The 27,539-nt window shown below is 43.8% G+C and overlaps 1 protein-coding gene across 1 annotated transcript in view; it reads left to right on the top strand.

The window, feature by feature from the left end:
* Window positions 1-27,279, top strand: part of LOC308279991 (E3 ubiquitin-protein ligase Midline-1-like) — a gene marked incomplete at both ends in the record, with an annotated part of 68,139 nt that extends 40,860 nt beyond the window's left edge. Inside the window, 7 exons of the mRNA XM_080720229.1 lie at window positions 1,399-1,506; window positions 3,836-3,984; window positions 7,216-7,343; window positions 12,834-12,977; window positions 23,907-24,068; window positions 25,428-25,638; window positions 26,931-27,279. Of these exons, the coding sequence (XP_080576355.1) occupies window positions 1,399-1,506; window positions 3,836-3,984; window positions 7,216-7,343; window positions 12,834-12,977; window positions 23,907-24,068; window positions 25,428-25,638; window positions 26,931-27,279 (1,251 nt within the window). The remainder of the gene's footprint in view (window positions 1-1,398; window positions 1,507-3,835; window positions 3,985-7,215; window positions 7,344-12,833; window positions 12,978-23,906; window positions 24,069-25,427; window positions 25,639-26,930) is intronic.
* Between the last annotated feature and the right edge of the window lie 260 nt (window positions 27,280-27,539).

The following is a 27,539-nucleotide window of genomic DNA, read 5'->3' as shown; positions in this document are numbered from 1 at the left end:
AAATTATATGTATTTGGCCACAGACCTGCATTTCAAAATATCTAGTTCCGGGGACCACCCAGAAGCAAAATTTGAGTTATACAAACGTTCGCTTTGAAAATACATCTATTCAAAGATTTGCACACATTTTCACGACTTTTTCAAAAATAGCAGATCTACAAGCTCGCAGCGCGGCACTCGGTGCCGCGCTGTGAGCTTGTATATCTGCTATTTTCTACTGGTTAAAGCGTTCAATAATTCTAGGCCTAAATGGGTTTTAATACGCAAAAGCCCCCTTGATCCCTGAACCTCCTGGTGTGGAGAGCATCTGTTAGACATACACACGTCACGTACGCACGGGAGAGGTTCGTGTCTCTCCGCGACGTCAAGTCGTCGGCATGCAAAGTGTCGTCGTCCTTCTCCACGTTGAAGCCGACCTGGAGGGCTGTATAGCTGAGGGATGACACGTCACACATTGCTTCTAGAGCAGGGGTCTTCAGCGTTTTCAGGCCAAGGACCCCTTAGTTGAGAGAGAGAGAGAGAGAGAGAGATGAAGCAGGGACCCCCACAACCTTTTCATTGATTCCATATTTTCATCGTTTGACAGCACGATCATCCGTGCATTTTTTGGATTCATGTCAGTTTTCAGATGTTTAACCACTTGAACCGTCAATACTTAATAAACTTGACCTTTCACGCTGTACTTGGTCTGCAATTTTCCCCCTCCATACATAAAACCTCTTTGCCGAACATAGCCAATCTACAAGCTCACACAACGCCTCGCGTTGTAGATTCGCTATTTTTGGCTAAAGTTCTCAGGATATGGACACTAGGGTTCAAGTGCATGCATATAAAAAAGGAGAAAAAAAGTCTCCATCACACAAAGATTTTAGAGCAGGAGTCTTCAACGTTTTCAGGCCAAGGACCCCTTAGTTGAGAGAGAGATGAAGCAGGGACCCCCACAAACCTTTTTTCATAGATTCCATATAGTTTCATTGTTTGACAGCACAATCGTCAGTGTATTTTGGATTCACGTCAATGTGTGTTTTCAGATATTGAACCACTTATAAAACTTGACCTTTCCCTCTGTACTTAGTCTGCTCTTTTACCCCTTTCCACCAAAGCTCTTTGCTGAAAATAGTCGATCTAGAAGCTCCCAACGCCTCGCAGTGCGAGGCGTTGTGAGCTTGTAGATCTGCTAAAGTTCTCCCAATATGGACACGAGGGTTCAAGTGGTTAAAAAAATAAAGATTTGGAGGAACCCCTGTAGTAACTCTGAGGACGCCCTAGGGGTCCCGGACCCCCTGTTGAAGACCCCTGATTTAGAGGACACCCCGCTGAAGACCCTTGCTCTAATACAGGGCTCTGATCTAGGGTAATTAATCCTCTCCTCTTATGAGTTCTCTTTTCCCCCATCAGGTGAACGCCTCGCGTCAGGAGGGCAAGCTGCTGGAGGAGTGTGATGTCCTCATTGACATCATCCAGCAGCGGAGGCAGATCATCGGCACCAAGATCAAAGAGGGAAAGGTACGGACAGGGGGGTGTCGCACCAAATTCTGGGCCCTGGGTACATTAACTATTGAATAGCAGATATACAATCTTGTAGATCTGCTATTTTTGAGTCTGTGAATATACTGTATATCCTTCTACGTTTTTCTTATTATTATATATATTTTTTTTAAACCTATGTTTCTATGTCAGTGTTGAGAACAAACAAGGTAGCCCGCAAGTAGCAAAAAATATAGACGTTTCGACCAGTATGATACTGAAGAAGACCTCACTGGTCGAAACGTCTATATTTTTTGCTACTTGCTAAATAAAAATTGGAGCAACAAAGAAAGTGAGTGCGGGCTACCTTGTTTGTTCTTAGTATTACTGCACTGTCAGTTATAGCTCAGCACCAAAGACAGGAGGATGTGCGTTATTTTTTCTCTAAATCTATGTCAGTGTTGCTCAAACTTCTTCATGTGAAGGACCCCCAAAATGACATGTATTTGGCTACGGACCCCCATCTCAAAATATTTAGTTCTAGGGTGAAATTATCAAAAAAGTGCTTGACAAGTCTGTCTTCAGACCTGGTTATAACCTTATCTCTGAATACCAACAATGATCTTGGAGTTGTTGTGGGAGTGGTCATGTTTCTGAAGGGTGCAACCACGTCCTTTCCTCCCTCCTTGCTTCCTTCCTTCCTTCCTGGCAACAAACCTTTGAAGTTGACTGATCAGAGCCTCTAGTGCAGGGGTCTTCAACGTTTTCAGCCCAAGGACCCCTTAGTTGAGAGAGAGATGAAGCAGGGACCCCCCACAACCTGTTCATAGATTCCATATTGTTTCATTGTTTGACAGCACAATCATCAGTGTATTTTGAATTCATGTCAATTTGTGTTTTCACATATTTAACCACTTGAAAGTCAATACTTAATAAACTTGACCTTTCACACTGTACTTAGTCTGCTCTTTTTCCCCTCTACACCAAACCTCTTTGCCAAAAATAGCCGATCTATATGCTCACAACGCCTCGCAGTGCGAGTGCGAGGCGTTGTGAGCTTGTAGATCTGCTATTTTCTGGCCAGTTCTCATAATATGGACACTAGGGTTCAAGTGGTTAATATAACAAAGGAGACAAAGATTTGGAGGACCCCCTGTAGTAACTCTGAGGACCCCCTAGGAGTCCTGGACCGGCCTCTGTTGAAGACCCTTGCTCGAGTGACAAATATCAGCATCTCTCTCTCTCTCTCTCTCTCTCTCTCTCTCTCTCTCTCTCTCTCTCTCTCTCTCTCTGACGGGGCAGATTTCATAGGATTTCCATTGAGATTATTCTTTCTGTGGGCAAAACTGCTGATGAAGGGTCTGTCTGACCTCAATCCTGCTGCCGACCTCAATCCGTCTGCTTGGATCTCTGTAGATAAGATCAGGGACGTGCTGGCCATTGGGAAAAGCGGGACAACTCCCGAACGGCTGGTTCATTCCCGGCCGGTCCAGGCCGCGGCCATTAGGAAACAAATTAAAAATAAAATGTCGGATCTTCGTTCCATTTTGGGGGCTGGGTGGCCAACAAAGTAAATCGTCACTGTCAGGCAGAAACCTCGTATCTCCAAGTTTCAAATTTGTAATTCTTTTCGCAAAGCAAAGCCCTGCTTCATCATACAAGGCCGTCGTACAAAAGTAGTGAAAACAGCAGATCTACAAGCACACCCGCGAGGCGTTGTGTGCTTGTAGATCGGCTGTTTTTTTTTACTACTCAAATCTTTGAATAGTAGCAGCAGCGCTACTACTCAAATCTTTGAGTAGTAGCAGCAGCACTATAGGCGCTATAGAGAGAGATCTCTCTATAGCGCGCAATGAGGGCCTCTCCAACTATTTTTCCTGGGCTGAATCAGGGGCCCAGCATGTCCCTGGACAAGATGAGAGAAAGAGAGAGAGAGAGAGAGAGAGAGAGAGAGAGAGAGAGAGTGAAAAACACAGGATTCTTCCACCATGGAGTCATGCCCCACTCCACAGACAGATCGTTGATATTAATGATGCAGATTTCATTTTAAGCTTGTTTTAAGCTGGTTGTTCCCATCAATCAGGTGATAGATTAACTTTCTTTCCTTCTATCTGTCTGATTCTAATTCTTACCCTCCCCCATTTGTTTGAGAAAAAGAATCGGGGGATTTTTTATAACGTTACCATCAAAAGTAACTCCAGGGGGTCCCCATAACATAGCATCTTAGTCATTTTAACCAGTTTATCCATTTATATATTGGCTAACCTAAAGTGGCAGATCTACATCTGCTATTTTTTCCTCTTCAGGGGGTCTCTGGCACGAAATAAATAATCACACTGTCTCCCATGGTCTCTCGCCCCTGCTCCAGGCCCACAGGCTGAGGAAGCTGGCCCAGCAGATCTCCAACTGCAAGCAGTGCATCGAGCGCTCCTCGGCCCTCATCACACAGGCAGACCAGACCCTGAAGGAGACGGATCACGCACGCTTCCTACAGACCGCCAAGAGCATCACCGAGAGGTCAGAGAGTGTATGCGCACGCACGCACGCACGCACGCACGCACGCACGCACGCACGCACGCACACATGCACACAAACACGCATACACGCATAATGATGATAATGATAATGAATTTTATTTACATAGCACTTTTCAAAACAAAGTCACAAAGTGCTGCACAAGGCAAGATTAAAACATCATGTAACAAAGCAAAAAACACAAAAAACACAGACACAGAGCAAAAACACTACACAAATTGAATCACAAATCATAAATTAAAAAAGTGTAGCCTACTATCACATCACTACAATTAAGAAAAAGATTTAGTAAATAAGTATGTTTTAAGCAATGATTTAAATAGTGGCAGGGAAGCCGCTAACCTAAGGTGTACTGGCAGTGCATTCCATAACTTGGGTGCTCGGGCGGCAAAAGCCCGATCACCTCGGGTAACTAGGTTGGTGTCGTGGCCTTTCAATAGGTCCTTATCTGATGATCTAATGAGCATGCACGCACACGAGTTGGCTGGACTGCTTGGCAGCCCAGGACATTAGACTAGACTTTACCCCACAGCGAATAGTCTAGTAGTGGACCGTTTCCCAAACAGTGGGTCTGGACTAGGAATGGGACGATATGAATGTAATTTTCGACCCCACCCTGTCATTTCTCCCCCACGTAAATAATATCACTAAAACAGCTTTCTTTCACCTCCGGAATATTGCCCGTCTACGCCCCTCCCTGACTTTCTCCGCTGCTGAAACCCTCATCCACGCATTCATCTCCTCCCGACTAGACTACTGTAACGGCATACTTCATGGCATCACCTCCAAAACCCTAAATAAACTTCAATATGTCCAAAACTCAGCCGCTCGCCTCCTCACCAGCACCCGCTCCAGAGACCACATCACACCTGTCCTCCATGACCTCCACTGGCTCCCCGTCAAACAGCGCATCCACTTCAAACTACTCCTCACCACCTACAAGGCTCTGCACAACCTGGCTCCCCCCTACCTCTCCGACCTCCTCCAACCATATGCCCCAACACGCTCCCTCAGGTCCAGCGAGGATGGCCTCCTTGTGGTCCCCAAGGCAAAGAAGAAAACCTGGGGTGACAGGGCTTTCTCTGTAGCCGGCCCCACACTCTGGAATGAACTCCCCAAGCCCATCAGAGATGCCCCCTCCCTCCCTGCCTTCAAAACTGCCTTGAAAACCCACCTGTTCCAAATTGCCTTCCCCAGTTGACTTCCTTTTTAACTCTTGTTTTATTCTTGATGTTTTTATTGAATGTTTTTCTCTTTTGTACTCTTTCTATAATTTTTATTAGTATATTTGTTCCTAATAAAGTTGTTTTTAGCTTCCCTCCCCCTAGCCCCCGTAGGCCCAATGTTAAGCGTCTTTGAGTATTAAGAAAAGCGCTATATAAGTCCCAGATATTATTATTATTATTATTATGAAAATGTCATGTCACGATTATTTTCAGTGTTATTTTGAGTGTTATTTTGAGTGTTATTTTGAGTGTTATTTTGAGTGTTATTTATCACGATAAACGATAAGATGATTATCGTCCCATCCTTAGTCGAGACCCATTTTTATGGGTCACGACTAAAAACACCCCTTTATTTTTTGTTCCCTAAATTCTGTCGTTCACTCATTGGCTGCCCCCTCTCGAGTTTCCCGAGATATCCCCCAGAACCCCCCCCCAGAACGGCTTGTAAAATATTGAAGCAGCCTCCCTACTTTCAAAAGATGTTCAAGAAAAGTTAATAAAAGAAATCCCAATTAAAAAAAATCCAAACGTTTTTTTAAGAGGAATTCCATTAAAAATAACTTTTAATTACATGGGGAAAAACACTTTTATTAAGTAGTGATTTCAAATTCAAATAAATGGTTGTGGAAAGTCCGGTCGGTGCTGAACGACATTAAGCCTGCGATCCTTCGATTCCGACATAATGGAGGGCACAGACCCCTGTCGGAATAATCAGACTGTGATCGGAAAGCTGTTTGGCCGGAGCTGAAAACTCACAGGGCCCGCAGCGCGCCGTTGATTCTGTTCCCATTCAGCTCTGCTCTGGGCGGATCGAGCACTCACTGGGCAGCAAGTCAATACTGTCGCTCTGGGCTGTGTGTGGAGGGGGTGGAAACCGGTAGCCAGATTGGAGCAAATCCCGGCTTTCAAGCCCTCATAGTGAGCAATAATGCGAATATGCAAATTGTAAAACTGATTTCAGTCTCACCTGTCATTTAATCGCACCCTGCAGATAGTATCATATTGATACACATGGGGCCACTCCCACAGCTCATTGGCAAGAGTGCTGACTTGATTCAATTGAAATTCAGGCTTTTTTTCACTGCTTTAGCTGTCATATCGTCTAAGAAGACGTACAAGCTCGAAACTAGTCGGGGGCGTTAGGGATATTTCGCGCTATATTAGTCTAAAAGCGCCACATTTTGCACAGATGTAGCCCAGGGCATGCTCTAATGATTTAGCTAGGGCGCCCGAGTCGACAACCTTTGGGGTCGCCACAGCGGCCAAATCAAGTTGGGCTCCCATTGACTTTCTGATACAGGAGGAAAATACCCAGAAAAAGAATCTGCTTTAAGTAGGATATGAGGGGTCTAACGAGGGGTTTGTCATGATGCTGAATCCATTGCAAGCATTTGCTTTGCACAAAAAAACATTCATTGGGCTATAAATGGACCAAGAAAACACCCACAAAACGGTGAAAAGTGATGACTCATCACTTTTCATCACTAAACCATTGTTTTCTGGGGCCATTTATAGCCCAAGGAATGTTTTTTGTGCAAAACAAATGCTTGCAATGGATTCAGCATCATGACAAACCCCTAGTTAGACCCCTCACTTTCTACTTAATAAATACCCATGAAAATAATGTTTTTCTGGGTATTTTCCTCCTGTATAGAAAGTCGATGGGAGCCCAACTTGATTTGGCCGCTGTGGCGACCCCGAAGGTCGTCGACTCGGGCGCCCTAGCTAAATCATTAGAGCATGCCCTGGGCTACATCTGTGCAATTTGGCGCTTTTAGACTAATATAGCACGAAATGGCCATGTTATCTCCCTAAGGCCCCCGACTAAACGTGCCGCTTTGCTCCGAGCTTTCGAGCTTGTGGATCTGCTATTTTTGATGCTTTCGTGTGATGCTGCACAGTGTGATCAAGTAGGATGTTACAGTAATTTACGAGAAAAAAACACAAAATGTTAAAATATGAATTGCTGCTCATCTCCGCTTCGTAGGGTCTCCATGGCGACGGCGTCGACCCAGGTGTTGATCCCGGAGATCAACCTGACGGACACCTTCGACACCTTCGCCCTGGACTTCACCAGGGAGAAGAAGCTGCTGGAAAGTCTGGACTACCTCACAGGTACGGCTTCATACGGTCTTTACTTTAAAGCCTGGACTACCTCACATGTATGTCATATAGTCTTTACTTTAAAGCCTGGACTACCTCACATGTATGTCATATAGTCTTTACTTTAAAGCCTGGACTACCTCACATGTATGTCTTATAGTCTTTACTTTAAAGCCTGGACTACCTCACATGTATGTCATATAGTCTTTACTTCAAAGCCTGGACTACCTCACAGGTAAGGCTTTGTATAGATGTGCTGTTTCAACTCCTCAGTATTTTGTCACTGTCGGGCATAAATGTTGTATCTCCAAGTTTCAAATGTGTATGTTTGTTTCGTAAATGAAAGCCCTGATCATCATACAAAAGTGCAGCACAAAAGTTGTGAAAATAGCAGATCTGCAAGCACTCGCAATGCAAATCCCCTGAAAATCTACTGTCTTGCCAATGGCAAGATGTTAGAAGTCACTCAAGTATATTTTGATTATCGAACTTGCACTTGTAACAGACTCATTTCTATATTGTGGTATTAACACTTTTACTTCAGTAAAAACAAAAAGAGTACTTCTTCCACCACTGCTGAAAATGTTCAAGTTTTTTCTTTTTTCCCCAGCCTCACTCAGTGCCTTTGCTGAAGGCTCCCCTCTAGACTACTAGTTAGTATGCTTCAGTACAGCTTGGCCCTGGGGCTAGATTAAATGTGCTTCATTTAGGGACTGGGTTGCTGCCACGTGGAATTTCAGCATATAAGTCATGACAGCACCCTAGTTTCAATGCATTGCAATGTGTAGATGGCTGCCAAACTGAGGTTGTTTGTGGCATCCGAGGACATTTCGGTGAACGTGCCGTCTGAGCTCTATACTGCCCTACAAAGTGCAGTAAACTATAATTTTTTTGAACACTTGAACTTAGTTTAGTATGTGAAACGGCACATTCTGACTCCATCTGTCCAGACGTGTACACTTCTGTAAGAGCAGCAACAACACTAGTATATCGTCATTGTCGGGTGGAAAACCCGTATCTCAAAATGTGTACGTTCTTTTGCAAAGTAAAGCTCTGCTTGATCAAACAAGGCCGTCGCACAAAAGTAGTGAAAACAGATGATCTACAAGCACACAACGCCTCGCGGTGCGAGGCGTTGTGTGATTGTAGATCGGCTGTTTTCACTAGTTTAAATCATTTTTAAAATGATGGCCCTGGCCTGAAAACGTTGAAGACCCCTGCTATGTATTGACCATAAACATCCTTAACTGCTGCTATGTAAATGCCAGTGTACTGGCGACAAGAAGAACAAGGCTTGGCGGGGAGTGGATATGGAAGGAGAGCTTGTGAGAAATGCCTGTCTCGTGTTTATTCATCCTCTGTGATGCGAGAGCAGCACTCCGCCCAAGGCCCTGTTCTCTAACCCAATCACTGTGAGTCATGCCACATTGTGCAGCCACTCATGAGCACAGGCATGGGCGTCACAAGGGGGGGAAAAGTGGGAGTTACTAGGGCCCAAGGTGAAGGGGCCCTAGTAACTTTAGCTATTGAAAAATAACAGATCTACAGCTGCGAGCTTGTAGATCTACTATTTTTGAAAAGTAGTAGCAGATTTTGCTTCTGGGGCGTCCCTGGAATGAAATATTTTGAGATGGGGGTCCGTGGCCAAATACATATCATCTTGGGGGTCCTTGGAAAAACTTTGAGCACCACTGACATGGAAACATAGGTTTCTTGCACACATTTTCACAATTTTTCAAAAATAGCAGATCTACATGCTCGCGGCACTCGGTGCCGCGCTGTGAGCTTGTATATCTGCTATTTTTCAATAGTTAACATTCATGGGGGGCCCGCAGTGAATCTTTGTACCCAGGGCCCAGAATTTGGTGTGACGCCCCTGAGCACAGGCTCTGAGAGACAAACATGGAGGCAGAGAGAGAGAGAGAGAGAGAGAGAGAGAGAGAGTGGGGGAGAGATGGAAAGTGTCTCTGCGATCAATTTAGAGACAGTGGCTTTACATCTTATTTCCATTTATTCGCTTTCTATGAGCTATTGGGCGATTACTCGAGAGGTTGCGCAGCATGAATACGTAAAACAGGAATGTTGTCATATTTTTTTCTGACAGGATGAGATCCTGCCCAGCAATGCAGTTAAATGCCAAGGACTGTACGCTCCGAAACTTTCAAGTGTAAAAGACGGCGCGGGGGCAGCACAAAAGTTGTGAAAATAGCAGATCTGCAAGCACTCGCAATGCAAATCCCCTGAAAATCTACTGTCTTGCCAATGGCAAGATGTTAGAAGTCACTCAAGTATATTTTGATTATCGAACTTGCACTTGTAACAGACTCATTTCTATATTGTGGTATTAACACTTTTACTTCAGTAAAAACAAAAAGAGTACTTCTTCCACCACTGCTGAAAATGTTCAAGTTTTTTCTTTTTTCCCCAGCCTCACTCAGTGCCTTTGCTGAAGGCTCCCCTCTAGACTACTAGTTAGTATGCTTCAGTACAGCTTGGCCCTGGGGCTAGATTAAATGTGCTTCATTTAGGGACTGGGTTGCTGCCACGTGGAATTTCAGCATATAAGTCATGACAGCACCCTAGTTTCAATGCATTGCAATGTGTAGATGGCTGCCAAACTGAGGTTGTTTGTGGCATCCGAGGACATTTCGGTGAACGTGCCGTCTGAGCTCTATACTGCCCTACAAAGTGCAGTAAACTATAATTTTTTTGAACACTTGAACTTAGTTTAGTATGTGAAACGGCACATTCTGACTCCATCTGTCCAGACGTGTACACTTCTGTAAGAGCAGCAACAACACTAGTATATCGTCATTGTCGGGTGGAAAACCCGTATCTCAAAATGTGTACGTTCTTTTGCAAAGTAAAGCTCTGCTTGATCAAACAAGGCCGTCGCACAAAAGTAGTGAAAACAGATGATCTACAAGCACACAACGCCTCGCGGTGCGAGGCGTTGTGTGATTGTAGATCGGCTGTTTTCACTAGTTTAAATCATTTTTAAAATGATGGCCCTGGCCTGAAAACGTTGAAGACCCCTGCTATGTATTGACCATAAACATCCTTAACTGCTGCTATGTAAATGCCAGTGTACTGGCGACAAGAAGAACAAGGCTTGGCGGGGAGTGGATATGGAAGGAGAGCTTGTGAGAAATGCCTGTCTCGTGTTTATTCATCCTCTGTGATGCGAGAGCAGCACTCCGCCCAAGGCCCTGTTCTCTAACCCAATCACTGTGAGTCATGCCACATTGTGCAGCCACTCATGAGCACAGGCATGGGCGTCACAAGGGGGGGAAAAGTGGGAGTTACTAGGGCCCAAGGTGAAGGGGCCCTAGTAACTTTAGCTATTGAAAAATAACAGATCTACAGCTGCGAGCTTGTAGATCTACTATTTTTGAAAAGTAGTAGCAGATTTTGCTTCTGGGGCGTCCCTGGAATGAAATATTTTGAGATGGGGGTCCGTGGCCAAATACATATCATCTTGGGGGTCCTTGGAAAAACTTTGAGCACCACTGACATGGAAACATAGGTTTCTTGCACACATTTTCACAATTTTTCAAAAATAGCAGATCTACATGCTCGCGGCACTCGGTGCCGCGCTGTGAGCTTGTATATCTGCTATTTTTCAATAGTTAACATTCATGGGGGGCCCGCAGTGAATCTTTGTACCCAGGGCCCAGAATTTGGTGTGACGCCCCTGAGCACAGGCTCTGAGAGACAAACATGGAGGCAGAGAGAGAGAGAGAGAGAGAGAGAGAGAGAGAGTGGGGGAGAGATGGAAAGTGTCTCTGCGATCAATTTAGAGACAGTGGCTTTACATCTTATTTCCATTTATTCGCTTTCTATGAGCTATTGGGCGATTACTCGAGAGGTTGCGCAGCATGAATACGTAAAACAGGAATGTTGTCATATTTTTTTCTGACAGGATGAGATCCTGCCCAGCAATGCAGTTAAATGCCAAGGACTGTACGCTCCGAAACTTTCAAGTGTAAAAGACGGCGCGGGGGCAGAACTTTGGGTTGGGTCGCATTGCCATAGCAACACAGCAAAACAAGCCTGTGTCGGATTTTATTTCTTTGTTGAAAGTAATTGTGACGACGATGTGTTCCCATGAGACTCTCTTTATAACATATTTCATAAAGCCCTACTTCATCATACTGGTACAAGACTGTCACACAAAACTAGTGAAAATAGCCGATCTACAAGCACACAACACCTCGCAATGCGAGGCGTGTGCTTTTGGTAGCACTTTATTTCGCTATTTTAAAGGGATATTTCTTTTTTTTAAACAATATGTTTATTTTTGTTTTTCCATTTTTTAAAGGGACATACAAAACAACATATACAGGACAATACTATGCTACATACAGATGAGACAAGCAAAAAAAGAAAATACAACATACAGAGAAGAAAAAAAAAAGAAAAAAAAAACCTTAAAGGGATATTTCACTTTAAAAAAAACTTTTTGTCATTTTATCATCTACTCAGGCTTTTGGGAGCACCCCAGCAGACAGTTTTAAGTTCCTTGATTCAATACTTAGATATTTGATATTCATTTTATCAGACACACCCCCTTCCTATACAAACCCATTCTAACTTCAAACTCCATTTTAACCGTGATAGAAACACCAGAAAAACACCAGTTCTTGGTTCTGGTGACTCCATACTGTCCTCCTAATACGTGAGCTCACGTATTTGGAGGACAATATGAGTCACCAGAAAGTGAAATATCTCTCATTTTTAAAATGATAGATATTAAAAGAACATTGGATATTTGGACATACAATTAGGTTCCCACCCGACGACGACGATATGTGGGGACGTGGGACAAGGGATGCAAACTCTGTGCAGTTCCTCTCATAAAGTGGGACACCTGTTCGCCCTAGGCTGTTAGAGCGGTGGCGGGGGTCTGTTCAAAGCCTCACGGTCCAAATATGGTCAGCGACACAGAAGCTTGGGACCGCTTTACACACAGCTGGTCACAGTTCCGTCAAACCTTATCCCCTCGGGTTGTGTTAAAACGTCTTTATACAAATCTCCTTTGTACTCGGATCAGAACTGCATCGCAAATGACAGAGCAGCTTATTATGCTAACTAACACAGAGGTCGTCAGCGTGGTGGTGTCTGGGGACGGGGGGACCCCCTGGTGTTTTGGTCTTTGAATCTGAGAGTGTACAAATGGAACCAAATGGGGTGGGGGCTCTCCAACATTTTAGTCTAGTTTATTTGTTGACAAAATTAACATTATATTTAGTTTTTGTTTAGTTTTCATTTCGTTTTCGTCAGTGGACAAAGGTACTCGACGAACATATTTCGTCACAGTTTTAGTCGACGACTTCAGCGCTGGTTCATTGTACTCTGGTTCATTGAACTCGCGCTTTGAGCTTGTATATCTGCTATTTTCTCAATAGTTATATCATTAAATAATTCTAGGCCCACGTGAACTAGTGGTTAAGTAAAAAAAGTTTTTTCACCACTGCTGTTTGTGTTTTGCGTCCTCCCCAGCTCCCAGCGCTCCGGCCATCCGGGAGGAGCTGTGCACGGCGTCCTACGACACCATCACCGTCCACTGGACGTCCGACGACGAGTTCTGCGTGGTCTCCTACGAGCTCCAGTACGCCATCTTCACTGGACAAGCTAACGTCATCAGTGAGTACCGTAGTTCAGGGGTTTTCAAAGTGGGTGACGGGGCACCCTGGGGTGCCGCGAGATCATTTGATAATACTTGGAATTTATTTGGACACTTGAATAAATAAGTATTATTTTAAACTTGAAGTAGTAGAAGTTATTTTCAGTCAATTCTGACCAAAATGGCCATTATCACACTAAAATATTGTCACTGTCGGGCAGAAACCTAGTATCTCCAAGTTACAAATGTGTACGTCTTTTGGTAAAGCCAAGCCCTGCTTCATCATACAAGACTGTCGCACAAAACTAGTGAAAACAGCCGATCTACAAGCACACATCGCGAGGCGTTGTGTGCTTGTAGATCAGCTGTTTTCAATAGTTTAGTACATTTTATAGATAAAGACAAAACGAACGGTTTTGGACACACAAGGTTTCCACCCGACGACGACGATATGTTATAAATATATGGTGCTGGGAGTGAAAATTATAATGTAGGGGTGCCTCGGATTAAAAAAATATATTCCTGGGGTGCCCTGAGACAAAAAGGTTTGGGAACCCCTGCCGTAGTTTACTGGACAAGCTGACGTCATCAGTGAGTACTGTACTGATTGGGAAGCACTGCAGTATATGCCTGCCTTGCTGCCTGCACCTCGAGAGGTGACGCGACTGTTTTTTTTTAAAGTGAGCCTCCTAGAAGAGGGTGTTTATGTCTGTGAGTTTGTCTGCTAATCTTACAACCCACTGAACCGTGATCAGTGCCAAATTTCTCTTGCACGCTGCCAATTTGTCAGACACTTTAGAACTTACATTTTATACTGGAAATCTCTGGAGGGTGGTAAATGCCAAGCAGGGACTTGGAGGAGAGTGGCTCGGGCTGAAACTTTGCCCAAATATGGAGATGGTGCTGACGTCATAGATGACATCACAGATCCACGTGGAAGCTACCGCGTTGTTAGACCCTGTCTGTTTTTTGAAGCGGTCCAAGGAGTGGCTTTGTGTGTCCCCTGTTCATATATGGTCATTTCAGTCCAGAATGAACAGGTTTTATCTGTCCGTAAATGTGTGTCCCCCATGTCCATATATGGTCATTTCAGTCCAGAATGAACAGGTTTTATCTGTCCCGTACGTCCAGAATATGTGTGTAGTGTCCGTCCCGGTCTGATGATTGGATGATTAAAAATGTCCCTAAAAATTAGGATTGGTCAAGCTTCACATGACAATCCGGCCCTCCAGATAAAATCATTCAGAAATCTGAATCCATAGCTCTAGACAATTTCCTCAGATTCACCGCTTCACTTCGAACCGAGGTTTGATTTTTCTCCCAAACCGGAGCTTGTAGCTCTGCTATTTTCACTATTCTTGAAAATATATGAACATTTTTCAACACGATTATGACTATTATGTCAAAATATTTGCGAATATGTCAAATAATTGCGATTATACGATTATGTAATAATTGTGACAGGCCTAAGCACTCTTTATTTATTTTTTATTTGTTTTTTTTGCACACACGATGCAGAGCCAAGCATAACAGCAGGCTGCAGTGCACACTTCAGTGAGCGACAACTACCAGGACAGGAAATGGGGTCAATACTTCTGAAGACTATAGCTATCAATCAAGCTGCCATTTCCCTTTCTTTCATCTCTCCTGTTTTGAAGTCCTTTTCTTATTTATTCCTTTCTCTCTATAAGCTGATAGATGTCACGCTGCAGAGAATGACTAACTCCTGCCCTCATATTCTCCTACTGTCCTTGTCTTGGTGTTCTCCCAAAGCGGCTTCCTTGCACTCTTTTTGATTTGGTTTTTAGTCATAGTCTTTTTTAATATAATTAAATTTCGTTTTAGTCATATTTTAGTCATCATTCTGGAAAGTTTTCATTTTAGTCTAGTTTTAGTCGACTAAATAATATAATACTGGCCCCAAAAAAATGGTGCATTTATATAGTGCTTTATAAGGCGATTTACAGAGATTGTGCATTACATTCACACATTCACACACCGATGGCAGAGGGAACCATAAAGGCACCGACCTGCTCACCGGGAGCAACTAGGGGTTTAGAGCCGACACTTTCTCATTATTATTATCATTTTCGCGGTGTTGCAGTATTATGTATAGTGTCACATGAACAACAGTGACATTGCATTAAAGCTATACTGTGTAAGTTGCTCAACTAGTGGTCAGTAGCGTTATAGCAAACCGCGGTCGCGTCTGCTTTTTTCGTCCGTTTTTCGCCGCGGATCGGGCCATCAGACCACCGCGTCCGCCTCGCCGAGACCTATCCAAAGAGGTCTTTCGTGTCCCTCTACGAGCCTCGGTTGGGGAGCTACATGCTAAACTCCTAGCCCAGTGTAAACACTGCAGTGTAATTCCTGAAGAGCTCGGCAGTGTATGATCTGGGCTTTGATTGGCCGGTAGGGAGACACGTGTACAGGATGATGCATATGACGTAATTTTGCCGGGAAAAACAGCCCCGGTCACGGCCACCAGGGCTCAGTAGAACACATATAAAGAAAAGGCTTTGGGAGCTGAAATGAACAGAGTGGGTGTTCTAAAACTTTAGCGATTTAATAATTAGGACAATTTTAAGATTTGTTTTATTAAAAAAGTTACATAGTATAGCTTTAATTATAACAAAATATTTTTAAACCAAAACAGGTGCATCCTATAGTTACTTTGCAGCATTCAGTTGTTTTTATTGGCACTCCATTTACTTGTCCATTTACCGTGTTGTTTGTTGACGAGGGTTCATCAGGCCGTTTATTCTCGCCTCACACTTTGTCGCTGTGGCTAAGGGTGTCTGCTAAACGCCTAAATCGGTGTGCCTAAGTGAAACGGTTTAGCTTTTTTTCCTCAGTTTTCCGTTCTGTGTGTCGTCACCTCCAGTGCCTGCAGTCACAGTGTCAGAGCAGGTCTTAATGTTGTCACAACCTGTGTGTCAGATACACAGGGGCGTCACAAGGGGGGGGAAAGTGGGTCTGAGTTACTAGGGCCCAAGGTGGAGGGGCCTTAATTCTTTTATACTTTAGCTATTGAAAAATATCTGAATTTTTTTAATAGGTGTGAAAATGTGTGCAAATCTTTGAATATGTGTATTTTTTAAGTGAACATTTGTAACTCAAATTATGCTTCTGGGGGGTCCTTGGAACTAAATATTTTGAGATGGGAAAAATAGGTTTTTCAAAAAACCTTAGAAGGATTTGAAATATTCAAAGACTTTCACAATTATTATTTTTTTCAAAAATAGCAGATCTACAAGCTCGTGGCGAGTGCAGTGCTGTGAGCTTGTATACCTGCTGTTTTTCAATAGTTAAAGCACAAAATAATGCGTAATAATGCCTTCCCAGTCTAAATTGGTTAAACTCCCCCCTACCCCTATGAAGAACATTCATGGGGGGCCCGCAGTGAATCCTTGTTGTACCCAGGGCCCAGAATTTGGTGTGGCACCCCTGGTCGTCACCTCCAGTGGTTGCAGTGTCAGAGCAGGTCTTATGTTCTCACAACATCCTGTGTGTCAGATACAGTATATTGCCGTTGGCCTTTCTGTCACATCCATGAAATAATGTTCCATCTTATAAAACACAACGCCAGGAGTCAAACATCTTCTATAGGCAGCAGCAAACTTCCTTCCCATCAGCGAAGAATGACGTAATAATGCTGAGATTTCAAGTCGGAAAAGATCTCTCACAATCCAGGCCTTTTTACATTGACAAATCTAGAGGATGCCTGATGAAGGTCTGAACGACCGAATCGTTGCATATCGTCGTTGTCGGGTGGAAATCTTGTACGGTATGTCCAAAACCGTTGGTTTTGCATTTATCATTTTAAAAATGGTTTAAACTAGTGAAAACTGCCGATCTACAAGCACACAACGCCTCGCGGTGCGAGGCGTTGTGTGCTTGTAGATCTGCTGTTTTCACTACTTTTGTGCGACAGCCTTGTATGATGAAGCAGGGCTTTACTTTGAGAAGAATTTGAAACTTGGAGATACAAGGTTTCTACCCGACAACGACAATATTAAGGTTTCGGTATTAAAAGTGAAGACATTGTGCTGAACTCATCTCCTCCATACAATCACAAATCAAAATCCAATTGTGAGCTTGTAGATCAGCTAAAGTTTGCTATTAACCACTTGAACCCCCCAGATCATAGAAGCTGGGGTTTGAGTGATTAATCGCATTGGGTAGAAATGAGCTGTGTGTGCCCATGACTTGTGGTCATTATGGGCCAGTGTGACATTGTCAGCGGGTAAACGCTCCCCACTTGGCTCTGAGATGGTTTCTGGGTTGAGGTGTGTACATTTTACCATTGTGGGTGGGTATAGTTGTAAACCCCTTGACGTCCAAGCCATGGAAAGGATGATGGGGGCTGAGTGCAGAGAACACATGCATGTGTGCACGCACGTGTGTGTGCGCGCGCGCGCGCACGCACGCACGCACGCGCACACACACACACACACACACAAACACACACACACACACACACACACACACACACACACACACACACACACACACACACACACACACACACACACACACAGGGGCGGGCATTTGCTCTACGCAGACTACGCAACTGCGTAGAGCCCCAAGGCAGAGGGGGCCCCCTGCTGGGCTCATTATTCTGAGCATTTAGAAAAAAAAAGTAAGTCTCTAGCCCATTCCTGTCAAAAGTTATGATTGTTTAAAGAATTGACCAACTGCTCACTGGAGTCAATAGGTTTCACACAGAGATCAAACTTCCTTCGCCAAACAGGAAGTGCCCTTCACCAAACAGGAAGTGCCTCTATATCTCATGAACCGTTTGTCGTACAGACTCGGGGCTGGTGTCATATGACTTGATTAAGAGTCCTTAACCTTAATTGGCGCTTCCTTCGCCAAACAGGAAGTGCCCTTCGCCAAACAGGAAGTGCCTCTATATCTCATGAACCGTTTGTCGTACAGACTTGTGGCTGGTGTCATATGACTTCATCAAGAGTCCTTCACCTTAATTGGTTTAACTTAGTCCTGTCCCCTCTTCTGATTGGCTGTTGCCCCTTGTGATGTGGGTAGAGCTGCGAGGGCCCGGTCATTGCTGCTTGCAGCTTTAATTTTATCAAAGTTTTGAAAAATAATAATTAAATTAAATAATTAATAATTAAAATATAATTTTAAAGTATTATTATTCACTGATATTCCCTTATTGTTATTAAAATAATTATTGTCCTGCATCAAATATGTCCTGTATAAAAATATACATATAGGCCTACTCTATATAGGCTACCTTACTGTACTCTTCTTAAATTAATCAAATAGATCCAAAATGATTGTGGTTAGGTATTTAAAACCAACCATAATGACAACAAATAGGCTTCCTCTGCCTCTGCTCTTCATTGTCTTGTCAAGTTCATCGTCTTGTCATGCTAAATCATCACTTTTTCAGAATAGGTATTGAGTTGGAGGGTGGCATTTTTAATTCCTGCACTTCGCACGCACGCATACTGTTTTTTTTCACGCATATCTATTTTTCACGCGCGCTCATGGGGGGGGGGGGCCTCTTTTACTACCTTTGTGGGGAGCCCCCAGTTTATAAAAACCGCCCCTGCACACACACACACACACACACACACTTATAAACACAACATGCATATTGCATAATGGCCCGGCTCAATGGGAAAACAGTGGAGTGGAGTGCTAAGAACGCCATGCGGCACAGCAGTTATTTAGTGCCACACAACAGGACACATGCGCGCGCAAACACACACACACACACACACACACACACACACACACACACACACACACACACACACACACACACACACACAGACACACACAGAGACGCACACACAAACGCACACACTCACTTGGCAGTGGGAGAGCTCAATGGAGCTATGCAGCCAACGAGGTGTGAATGACTTTCTCTCAGGGGTGTCACAAGGGGGGGGGGGGGGGGGGGGGGGGGGGGGGGAGTGGGGACTGAGTTACCAGGGCCCAAGGTGGAGGGGCCTTAATTATTTTATACTTTAGCTATTGAAAAATAGCCGATATACAAGCTCACAGCGCGGCACCGAGTGCCGCGCTGCGAGCTTGTAGATCTGCTATTTTTGAAAGGTCGTGAAAATGTGTGCAAATCTTTGAATATGTGTATTTTTTTAAGCGAACATTTTTAACTTGAATTTTGCTTCTTGGGGGTCCCTGGAACTAAATATTTTGAGATGGGGGTCCGTGGCCAAATACATATCATTTCGGGGGTCCTTCCCATGAAAAAGTGTGAGCACCACTGACATAGAAACATGTTTTTTTTTTTTTTAAACACTTGAAATATTCAAAGACTTGCACAAATGTTCAAAAATCTTCAAGAATAGCAGATAAAAAAAAAAAAAAAAGAATAGCAGATCTACAAGCTTGTATATCTGCTATTTTCCAATAGTTAAAGCCCACAATGTGAGTAAATGCTTGTACCCAGGGCGCCATAATTTGGTGTGACACCCCTGCTTCCTCTAGTGCTCTTCAGTGCCTGCGCGCCGCATCGGTGAAGCCTCCTTCTCGCCTACTGTTGCCACGGGCTCAGGCATAAACACCCCTCCCCCCCCCCCCCCCCCCCCCCCCCCCCCCCCCCCCTCTGTATGCAGTCCTTGCCGACGACGCCAACCCTCTCTTTGCCTGAAACGGCGTGAAGGAAAGCCCCACAGTTTGTGCCAGTTTCTTCACGCGCCAGGGAAAACAGCCTGCGGATTGAAAAACGCACAACTCGAAAATAAAAAAGACATTTTCAGCGGTTTTCTCTCTGCGACCCAACTCTGCCCGCCCCTCCCCCACGTGGCCCCCTTAAGAGTTTCATTTTGAAATGCTTACTCATCTTTCGGGGGGGAACGGTGGGTTGGAGTGTATTTTTGGGTGACGTGACACGCCTGGGCCACGCAGCTCCAGCTGCCTTGCACATGGTCTCTGTCAGGGCCAGGCTGGAAGCCTCATTATGTCCCAAAACTGTTCCTTTTCAGGATTCGAATTCAAAAGCGCCAAAAAAACATTATAAAAATATGTTTCCAATGGTGTAAACTGTAAAGTAACGGGTTACAATTACTTACGTAATGTACTTAAGTACAATTTTGAGGTATTTGCTCTTTACTTGAGTATCTCTTTTACTTCTTACCCAGGGGGCAAAGGAAGGTGTGCTGCATTTGCCCCGACATAAAAAGTTGTCCACCAGAAATATTATCTATGACCCAGTAGGATCACAACCTATATGGACAACCCGGTCAATTTGTACAACAAAGTCCAATATGGCCGCCTCAATATTAGCCCCTATTAGTTATAATGGGGGGTGAATAGGGCAAAATTTTAAACTGAGGGATATTTCCACGAAACTTCACAGGTTGATCAATGGTATACATATGAACATTTTTTGTATTGCAAGTTTCCATGAAATCCAATATGGCCGCCACAATATGGCCGCCATAATGTAAGGACCCAGAAAATAGGTTTTGCCTCTAACTTCTGAACCAGATGAGCTAGAAAAACGCAAACTTGGTGTCTATTTCATGGTGTCTGACCATGGGAGACTCAATGGAATAGCTGATTTTATTATTGGGTGTGTCTGGACCTTTATTGTGCATATTTGCAAGATGGTGGACTCCCAAAATAGAGCTTTAACATAATTTCTACCATGATTGTTGACTGCTTTTGCAAATACAAGCAATATGAATCCATTTGCTAAGATTTATGGCACAGAAGGGACTTATACCTGTATTATTCTTGAGTTTGCATGTTTTCAAAATGGCTGTAAACGAGATATTATATTTCCTGTCCGATTCTACTGTATGTAGTTGTAGCAATGACTTCAGATAAAATCAGAGACCAAAACAATGTATCTTAGAAATTATTTTTTAATTTAAAAAAAAAAAGAAAAAGAGAGAGAGATTATCTCAATGAAATGAATGCAACTGCCTTTTTGGGTCTTTCACACATAGACATGCACATGCTTTCCAACAACTTCAGCTTCAGGGAAATTATAATGAACACATGATTAAAACAGGCTGCATTATAATGCAAATAATTGCTAGTCACTATCACTGTCATGTGTACCTATCCTGCTGCATCTTGTCTCCAGTCCTTGGCAACGACACCCCAAGTAGCATGCAATTCCCTTCTTCGCACATGAACAGTTTTTCTGCCAGCCTTTGATACAGCTACATGATATTGCCTTGTCCATTGATATAGGCCAGGCTGGCTCTGTAGATGGACAGGGGACTGCCTTCCCATCACTGAGAGACCATCCATATTCAGTGAAGCAAGGGATGTCTGGCTTCGCGATGTGTGCAGTTTTATCTATTATGACTGCTAGAGCAGCTCTTTTCAGGTGCAGGCCAAAGGCATTGTCTGTAGGTGGCAGCAGCTTCAACAGGGTTGATCGGTTATTTAGGAACTTGTACACTCTCAGCTTTGCCAGGTCAAAGTCCTCCGAATGGTCAGCTTTTGATGCATATACAGCTATTGTGAGGTCTCTAGCCTGATTCTTGACATCCTCTGAGAGGGAATAAGAGGAATTTTCACCAAACTCCTGAAGTGCAGGGAGCTCTAGACCCATGCTGGTCTTGAACCATGCCTTCTTCTTCTGGGTGGCAGCATGATATAGGCACATGATGATGACATCATGTGCCTATATCATGCTGCCACCCACCTCCTAGACCTTCCAGAGCTGTGGGTGAGAACAGAGCAGGATGCATATCTTCCTATCCATCACATGGTCTCAGCCCTTGGACTCGCACAGTGTCGTGCCCTGCCCTTTATTCACAGCCTGAGTGGCAGAGATACCACCAGCTATCCCTTTTTCACGGTAAAGAAGGCATGGTTCAAGACCAGCATGGGTCTAGATCTCCCTGCACTTCAGGAGTTTGGTGAAAATTCCTCTTATTCCCTCTCAGAGGATGTCAAGAATCAGGCTAGAGACCTCACAATAGCTGTATATGCATCAAAAGCTGACCATTCGGAGGACTTTGACCTGGCAAAGCTGAGAGTGTACAAGTTCCTAAATAACCGATCAACCCTGTTGAAGCTGCTGCCACCTACAGAAAATGCCTTTGGCCTGCACCTGAAAAGAGCTGCTCTAGCAGCCATAATAGATAAAACTGCACACATCGCGAAGCCAGACATCCCTTGCTTCACTGAATATGGATGGTCTCTCACTGATGGGAAGGCAGTCCCCTGTCCATCTACAGAGCCAGCCTGGCCTATATCAATGGACAAGGCAATATCATGTAGCTGTATCAAAGGCTGGCAGAAAAACTGTTCATGTGCGAAGAAGGGAATTGCATGCTACTTGGGGTGTCGTTGCCAAGGACTGGAGACAAGATGCAGCAGGATAGGTACACATGACAGTGATAGTGACTAGCAATTATTTGCATTATAATGCAGCCTGTTTTAATCATGTGTTCATTATAATTTCCCTGAAGCTGAAGTTGTTGGAAAGCATGTGCATGTCTATGTGTGAAAGACCCAAAAGGCAGTTGCATTCATTTCATTGAGATAATCTCTCTCTTTTTTTCTTTTTTTTGTAATTAAAAAATAATTTCTAAGATACATTGTTTTGGTCTCTGATTTTATCTGAAGTCATTGCTACAACTACATACAGTAGAATCGGACAGGAAATATAATATCTCGTTTACAGCCATTTTGACAACATGCAAACTCAAGAATAATACAGGTATAAGTCCCTTCTGTGCCATAAATCTTAGCAAATGGATTCATATTGCTTGTATTTGCAAAAGCAGTCAACAATCATGGTAGAAATTATGTTAAAGCTCTATTTTGGGAGTCCACCATCTTGCAAATATGCACAATAAAGGTCCAGACACACCCAATAATAAAATTAGCTATTCCATTGAGTCTCCCATGGTCAGACACCATGAAATAGACACCAAGTTTGCGTTTCTAGCTCATCCGGTTCAGAAGTTAGAGGCAAAACCTATTTTCTGGGTCCTTACATTATGGCGGCCATATTGTGGCGGCCATATTGGATTTCATGGAAACTTGCAATACAAAAAATGTTCATATGTATACCATTGATCAACCTGTGAAGTTTCGTGGAAATATCCCTCAGTTTAAAATTTTGCCCTATTCACCCCCCATTAAAACTAATAGGGGCTAATATTGAGGCGGCCATATTGGACTTTGTTGTACAAATTGACCGGGTTGTCCATATAGGTTGTGATCCTACTGGGTCATAGATAATATTTCTGGTGGACAACTTTTTATGTCGGGGCAAATGCAGGTTTCCTAAAAAAAGGCTGGTTTGCCCCCTGGGTATCTACTCTGCTACATCTCGGATCCAAATATTGTACTTTTACTCCACTACATTTATTTGAAAACCTTAGTTACTAGTTATTTTGTAGATTTTGATTATCACAAAACATACATTAATCAATTGAACCCTATATACTGTACATTTTGACCATTTGAAAATAGCCTATCTACAAGCTCACAATGTGTTGCGATGCGACACATTGTGAGCTTGTAGATGTAGATCTGTTATTTTCAAAAGATTTTTTATACATTTGAAAACTTGAAAACTTGAAATAGGACACTGCCTATTGAGCACTTTTACATTTTGACACCAATAATGGTGTGCTTTTACTCAAGTACATTTTTAATTCTGTTTACTTGAGAGGGCACGTTCACACCAAAGTATGGTTGCTAGCTGATAAGCTTGCAACCATACTACATTGCAGTATTGATACTTTTAATTAGGTTTTTTATTAAGTATAAAATGTGAGTACTTTTTCCACCACTGGAGGTTTCAATTCTAACTCTCTCTCTCTCTCTCTCTCTCTCTCTCTCTCTCTCTCTCTCTCTCTCTCTCTCTCTCTCTCTCTCTCTCTCTCTCTCTCTCCCTCTGTGCTCACTCCTTATCTTCGTCTCCTTCCTGTCACGCCCCCTCGCTCGCCCCTCCGTCTCTCCTCTCTCTCCCCCAGGCCTGTGCAACTCGTTGGACAGCTGGATGATCGTGCCCAACATCAAGCAGAACCACTACACGGTGCACGGGCTGCAGAGCGGCACCAAGTACATCTTCGTGGTGAAGGCCATCAACCAGGCTGGGAGCCGCAGCAGCGAGCCGGGAACCCTGAAGACCAACAGTAAGCAGCTGGCAACCAACCGCGCCAACGCCAAAAAAACACACTGGCGTACTGTACAGTAAAGCAGTGGTTCTCAACCTGTGGGTCGGGACCCCCGTGAGGGGGAGGGGGGTCCAAAATTATTTTGCGGGGGTCCCCTGATGATTAACTTAAAGTGAAACATTGTTTTCTCACTCAACAGTAAACACACCAACATAAAGTTTAGTTTTGTGGTTTAGTGATGAGTTCTCGCCACCCTAGTGGTGAGAAAAATAACTTCTGGGAACTCAGATTGAGTGATGAGTTATCACTTTTCACAGTTTTGTGGAGGCCTTTTTTAGCCCAAGGCATGTTTTTCATGCAAAACAAAAATGCTTTCAATGGATTCAGAATAATTAAAAAACCCTATTTAGACCCCTCACATGCTACTTCAAGCTGATGTTTTGGGTGTTATTTTTTTTTCCTTTATGCACCATATTCCTGGCCCCGCCCCCGGCTTCCTGTTCATATCCTGAAAGAAAATAAAAAACATCATTTGGTTTCCTGTGTCCTTGCATTAAAGTGTCAGTAGTGGCGCTCTGGGCTCTGAATGAACCGGTGTTGCCATGTCTGCTTATAATAAGCAAGTTGTGTAGTTGTTTATTGGGCTTACTTTCTAATATTTTTTAAACCAGTGGTTCCCAAATCTTTTCACATCAAGGACCCCAGATTAACATATTTGTCCACAGTCGCAGACTCCCATCTGAAAATATGTGGTGCCTGGGACCTCCACACAGATTTGTGTTTAATAAATGTTTAAAAAATATTCAAATTATTTATTTTTATTTTTTTCTCAATATTTTTAAATAGCAAATATACAAACTCACAAAGTGCCGCAATGTGACACATTGTGAGCTTGCTGATCTGCTATTTTCAAATGTAAAGTAGTAAAACTGAACCTAGTTAATTCTATTGGGCTTATTATTCATAGACCTGGCCGCTTGTTTCTTTGGCAATATCTGGCAACAGACAATTCCCTGTCACTTCCTTACTTGGGATCTCTTTTTCTTAGATTTGGGAGGAAGTGAAAAGATGTTTTTGAAGCAGCACACAGAGAAAAACTCTCTAGCGCCCTCTGTAAAAGAAAATGGCATATGGTGAATAGTATAGTGTATAGTAAGTGATTGGGCGGGCCCTACACTTTTACCCCCTATAAAGGCGGTCAGCAGGTGGATTCATGACTGTATGTATATAGACAATATTCTAGGCCAATAAAAAAAATATATATATCAAATGTCATACTTATGCCAAAAAAGGCCTGTTGGCAGCCAGACTACCATGGCCAGCTCATAATTCCTCCCTTCCTTCTCCTCCCGCTCCCGCTCCCGCCCCCACCGCCAGGCCAGCCGTTCAAGCTGGACCCCAAGTCTGCCCACCGGAAGCTGAAGATCTCCCACGACAACCTGACGGTGGAGCGGGACGAGAGCACCTCCAAGAAGGGCCACCACGGCCAGGGGGGCTTCAGCAGCCAGAGCAGCTACGGTGTGGTGGGCAACGTCTACATAGACAGCGGACGACACTACTGGGAGGCTCTGATCGGAGGCAGCACATGGTGAGTGGTGGAAGAAGTAGGGGAGACTGGGGTAAAGTGACACTTTTTACATTTGCTTCCCTCTAGGCCAGGGGTTCCCAAACTTTTTTGTCTCAGGGCACCCCATAAATATTTGTTTTAATCCGAGGCACCCTTATATTATAATTTTCACTTCCAGCACCTTATATTTATAGCATATCGTCGTTGTCTGGTGGAAACCTTGTATGTCCAAAACCGTTCGTTTTGTATTTATCATCTATACAAACTGTTTTCACTAGTTTTGTGTGACAGTCTTGTATGATGAAGCAGGGCTTTGCTTTACCAAAAGACGTACACATTTGAAACTTGGAGATACGAGGTTTCTGCCCGACAGTGACGATATTTTAGTGATTATGTTGCGAGGAAAACGTTGAGATAATAGTCATTTTGGTTAGAACCGACTGAAAATAACTTTGTACTTCAAGTTTAAAATGATACTAAAATTGTTTCAAGTGTCCAAATAAATTGCAAATATTATCAAATGATCTCGCGGCACCCCTGGACTTCCATCACGGCACCCCAGGGTGCCCCGTCATCCACTTTGAAAACCCCTGCTCTAGGCGAGCTAAAAGATATATCAGTAAAAATGTACACATTTCCCATTCATTCGGGATGTTTCCAAACAATGGAAATGATCAGAATGTATTCAAGACAAGGGGCTCTTTACCCCAGTTCAGGGGTAAACTGAGACAAACAAGAGAAATCAAGGGGGTGAAGTGAACCAGGTACTGTACATTTGCGGCACATGAGGATTCATAGGGGGTGAAGTGAGAATCATTACATTTGCTCCCCTCTAGGCGAGCTAAAAGATACATCAGTAAAAGATTACACATTTCCCATTCATTCTGGATGTATCCTAAAAATGGAAATGATCAGATATCAGATCACTTTACCCCAAAGCATTTGTCTCACTTTACCCCACAGCCACGTTTTAGGAAAAATGACATCTCTTAGCAATTCAGGGTATCTTCGGCTAGCAGCTATCACATGGATTTATATGTTGGTAGTTCATCAACATGTGTGATAAAAAATAAATCTTCCTGAATCAATTTGCTTTGACACAAACAGCTGATTAAGTTGGCTGCAAGAACATTTACTTTTACATGCAAAAAACATATTTTGTGAAAAAAGTTTGTTTACCACAGCACCATGAGGTCCTCTCCTTCATGGCAAGGGGGAAATTGGAGGGGCTCATTATTCATTCATTCATTCATTCATTCATTCACCTGACAACGTCGATATGGCTAAAAAAAGACAAATCTCTTTAAACCCAGGTACGCCGTGGGCATCGCCTACAAGTCGGCGCCCAAGCACGAGTGGATCGGCAAGAACCCGTGCTCGTGGGTGCTGTGCCGCTGCAACAACTCGTGGGTGGTGCGCCACAACAGCAAGGAGCTGGCCATCGAGCCCTCGCCGCACCTGCGGCGCGTGGGCGTGCTGCTGGACTACGACGCCGGCCTGCTGACCTTCTACGACGCCGTGGGCTCGCAGCACCTGCACACCTTCCACGTGGCCTTCGCCCAGCCCGTCTGCCCCGTGTTCAACGTGTGGAACAAGTGTCTGACCGTGCTCACCGGCCTGCCCATCCCCGACCACCTGGAGGGCCTGGAGCCCCAAAACTGATGCAAAAAATATTAATTAATGAAAACGTCCGGTTATAGCCGCCCTGCTAGAGCCCTCTATTATTGCAGTGGTTCTCAACCTGTCGGTCGGTAATCCCCAGATTATTTTGGAGGGTCCCCAGATGATTAGCTTAATGTGAAGCATTGTTTTCTCCACCTCATAGGGTGGGGGGTTGGGGCTACAACATATTTTTACTTTATTTTATACATACATGTACAAGGTACAGCGAGCGGGGTGGTCAACTGGCCATACCACTGCCA

This window comes from Nannobrachium achirus, assembly GCF_963921795.1.
Source record: "Nannobrachium achirus genome assembly, chromosome: 24".
In the NCBI taxonomy this organism is placed as follows: Eukaryota; Metazoa; Chordata; class Actinopteri; order Myctophiformes; family Myctophidae; genus Nannobrachium; species Nannobrachium achirus.
The sequence above is the reverse complement of the archived record's forward strand: the minus strand, read 5'-3'. Positions and strand labels throughout refer to the sequence as shown.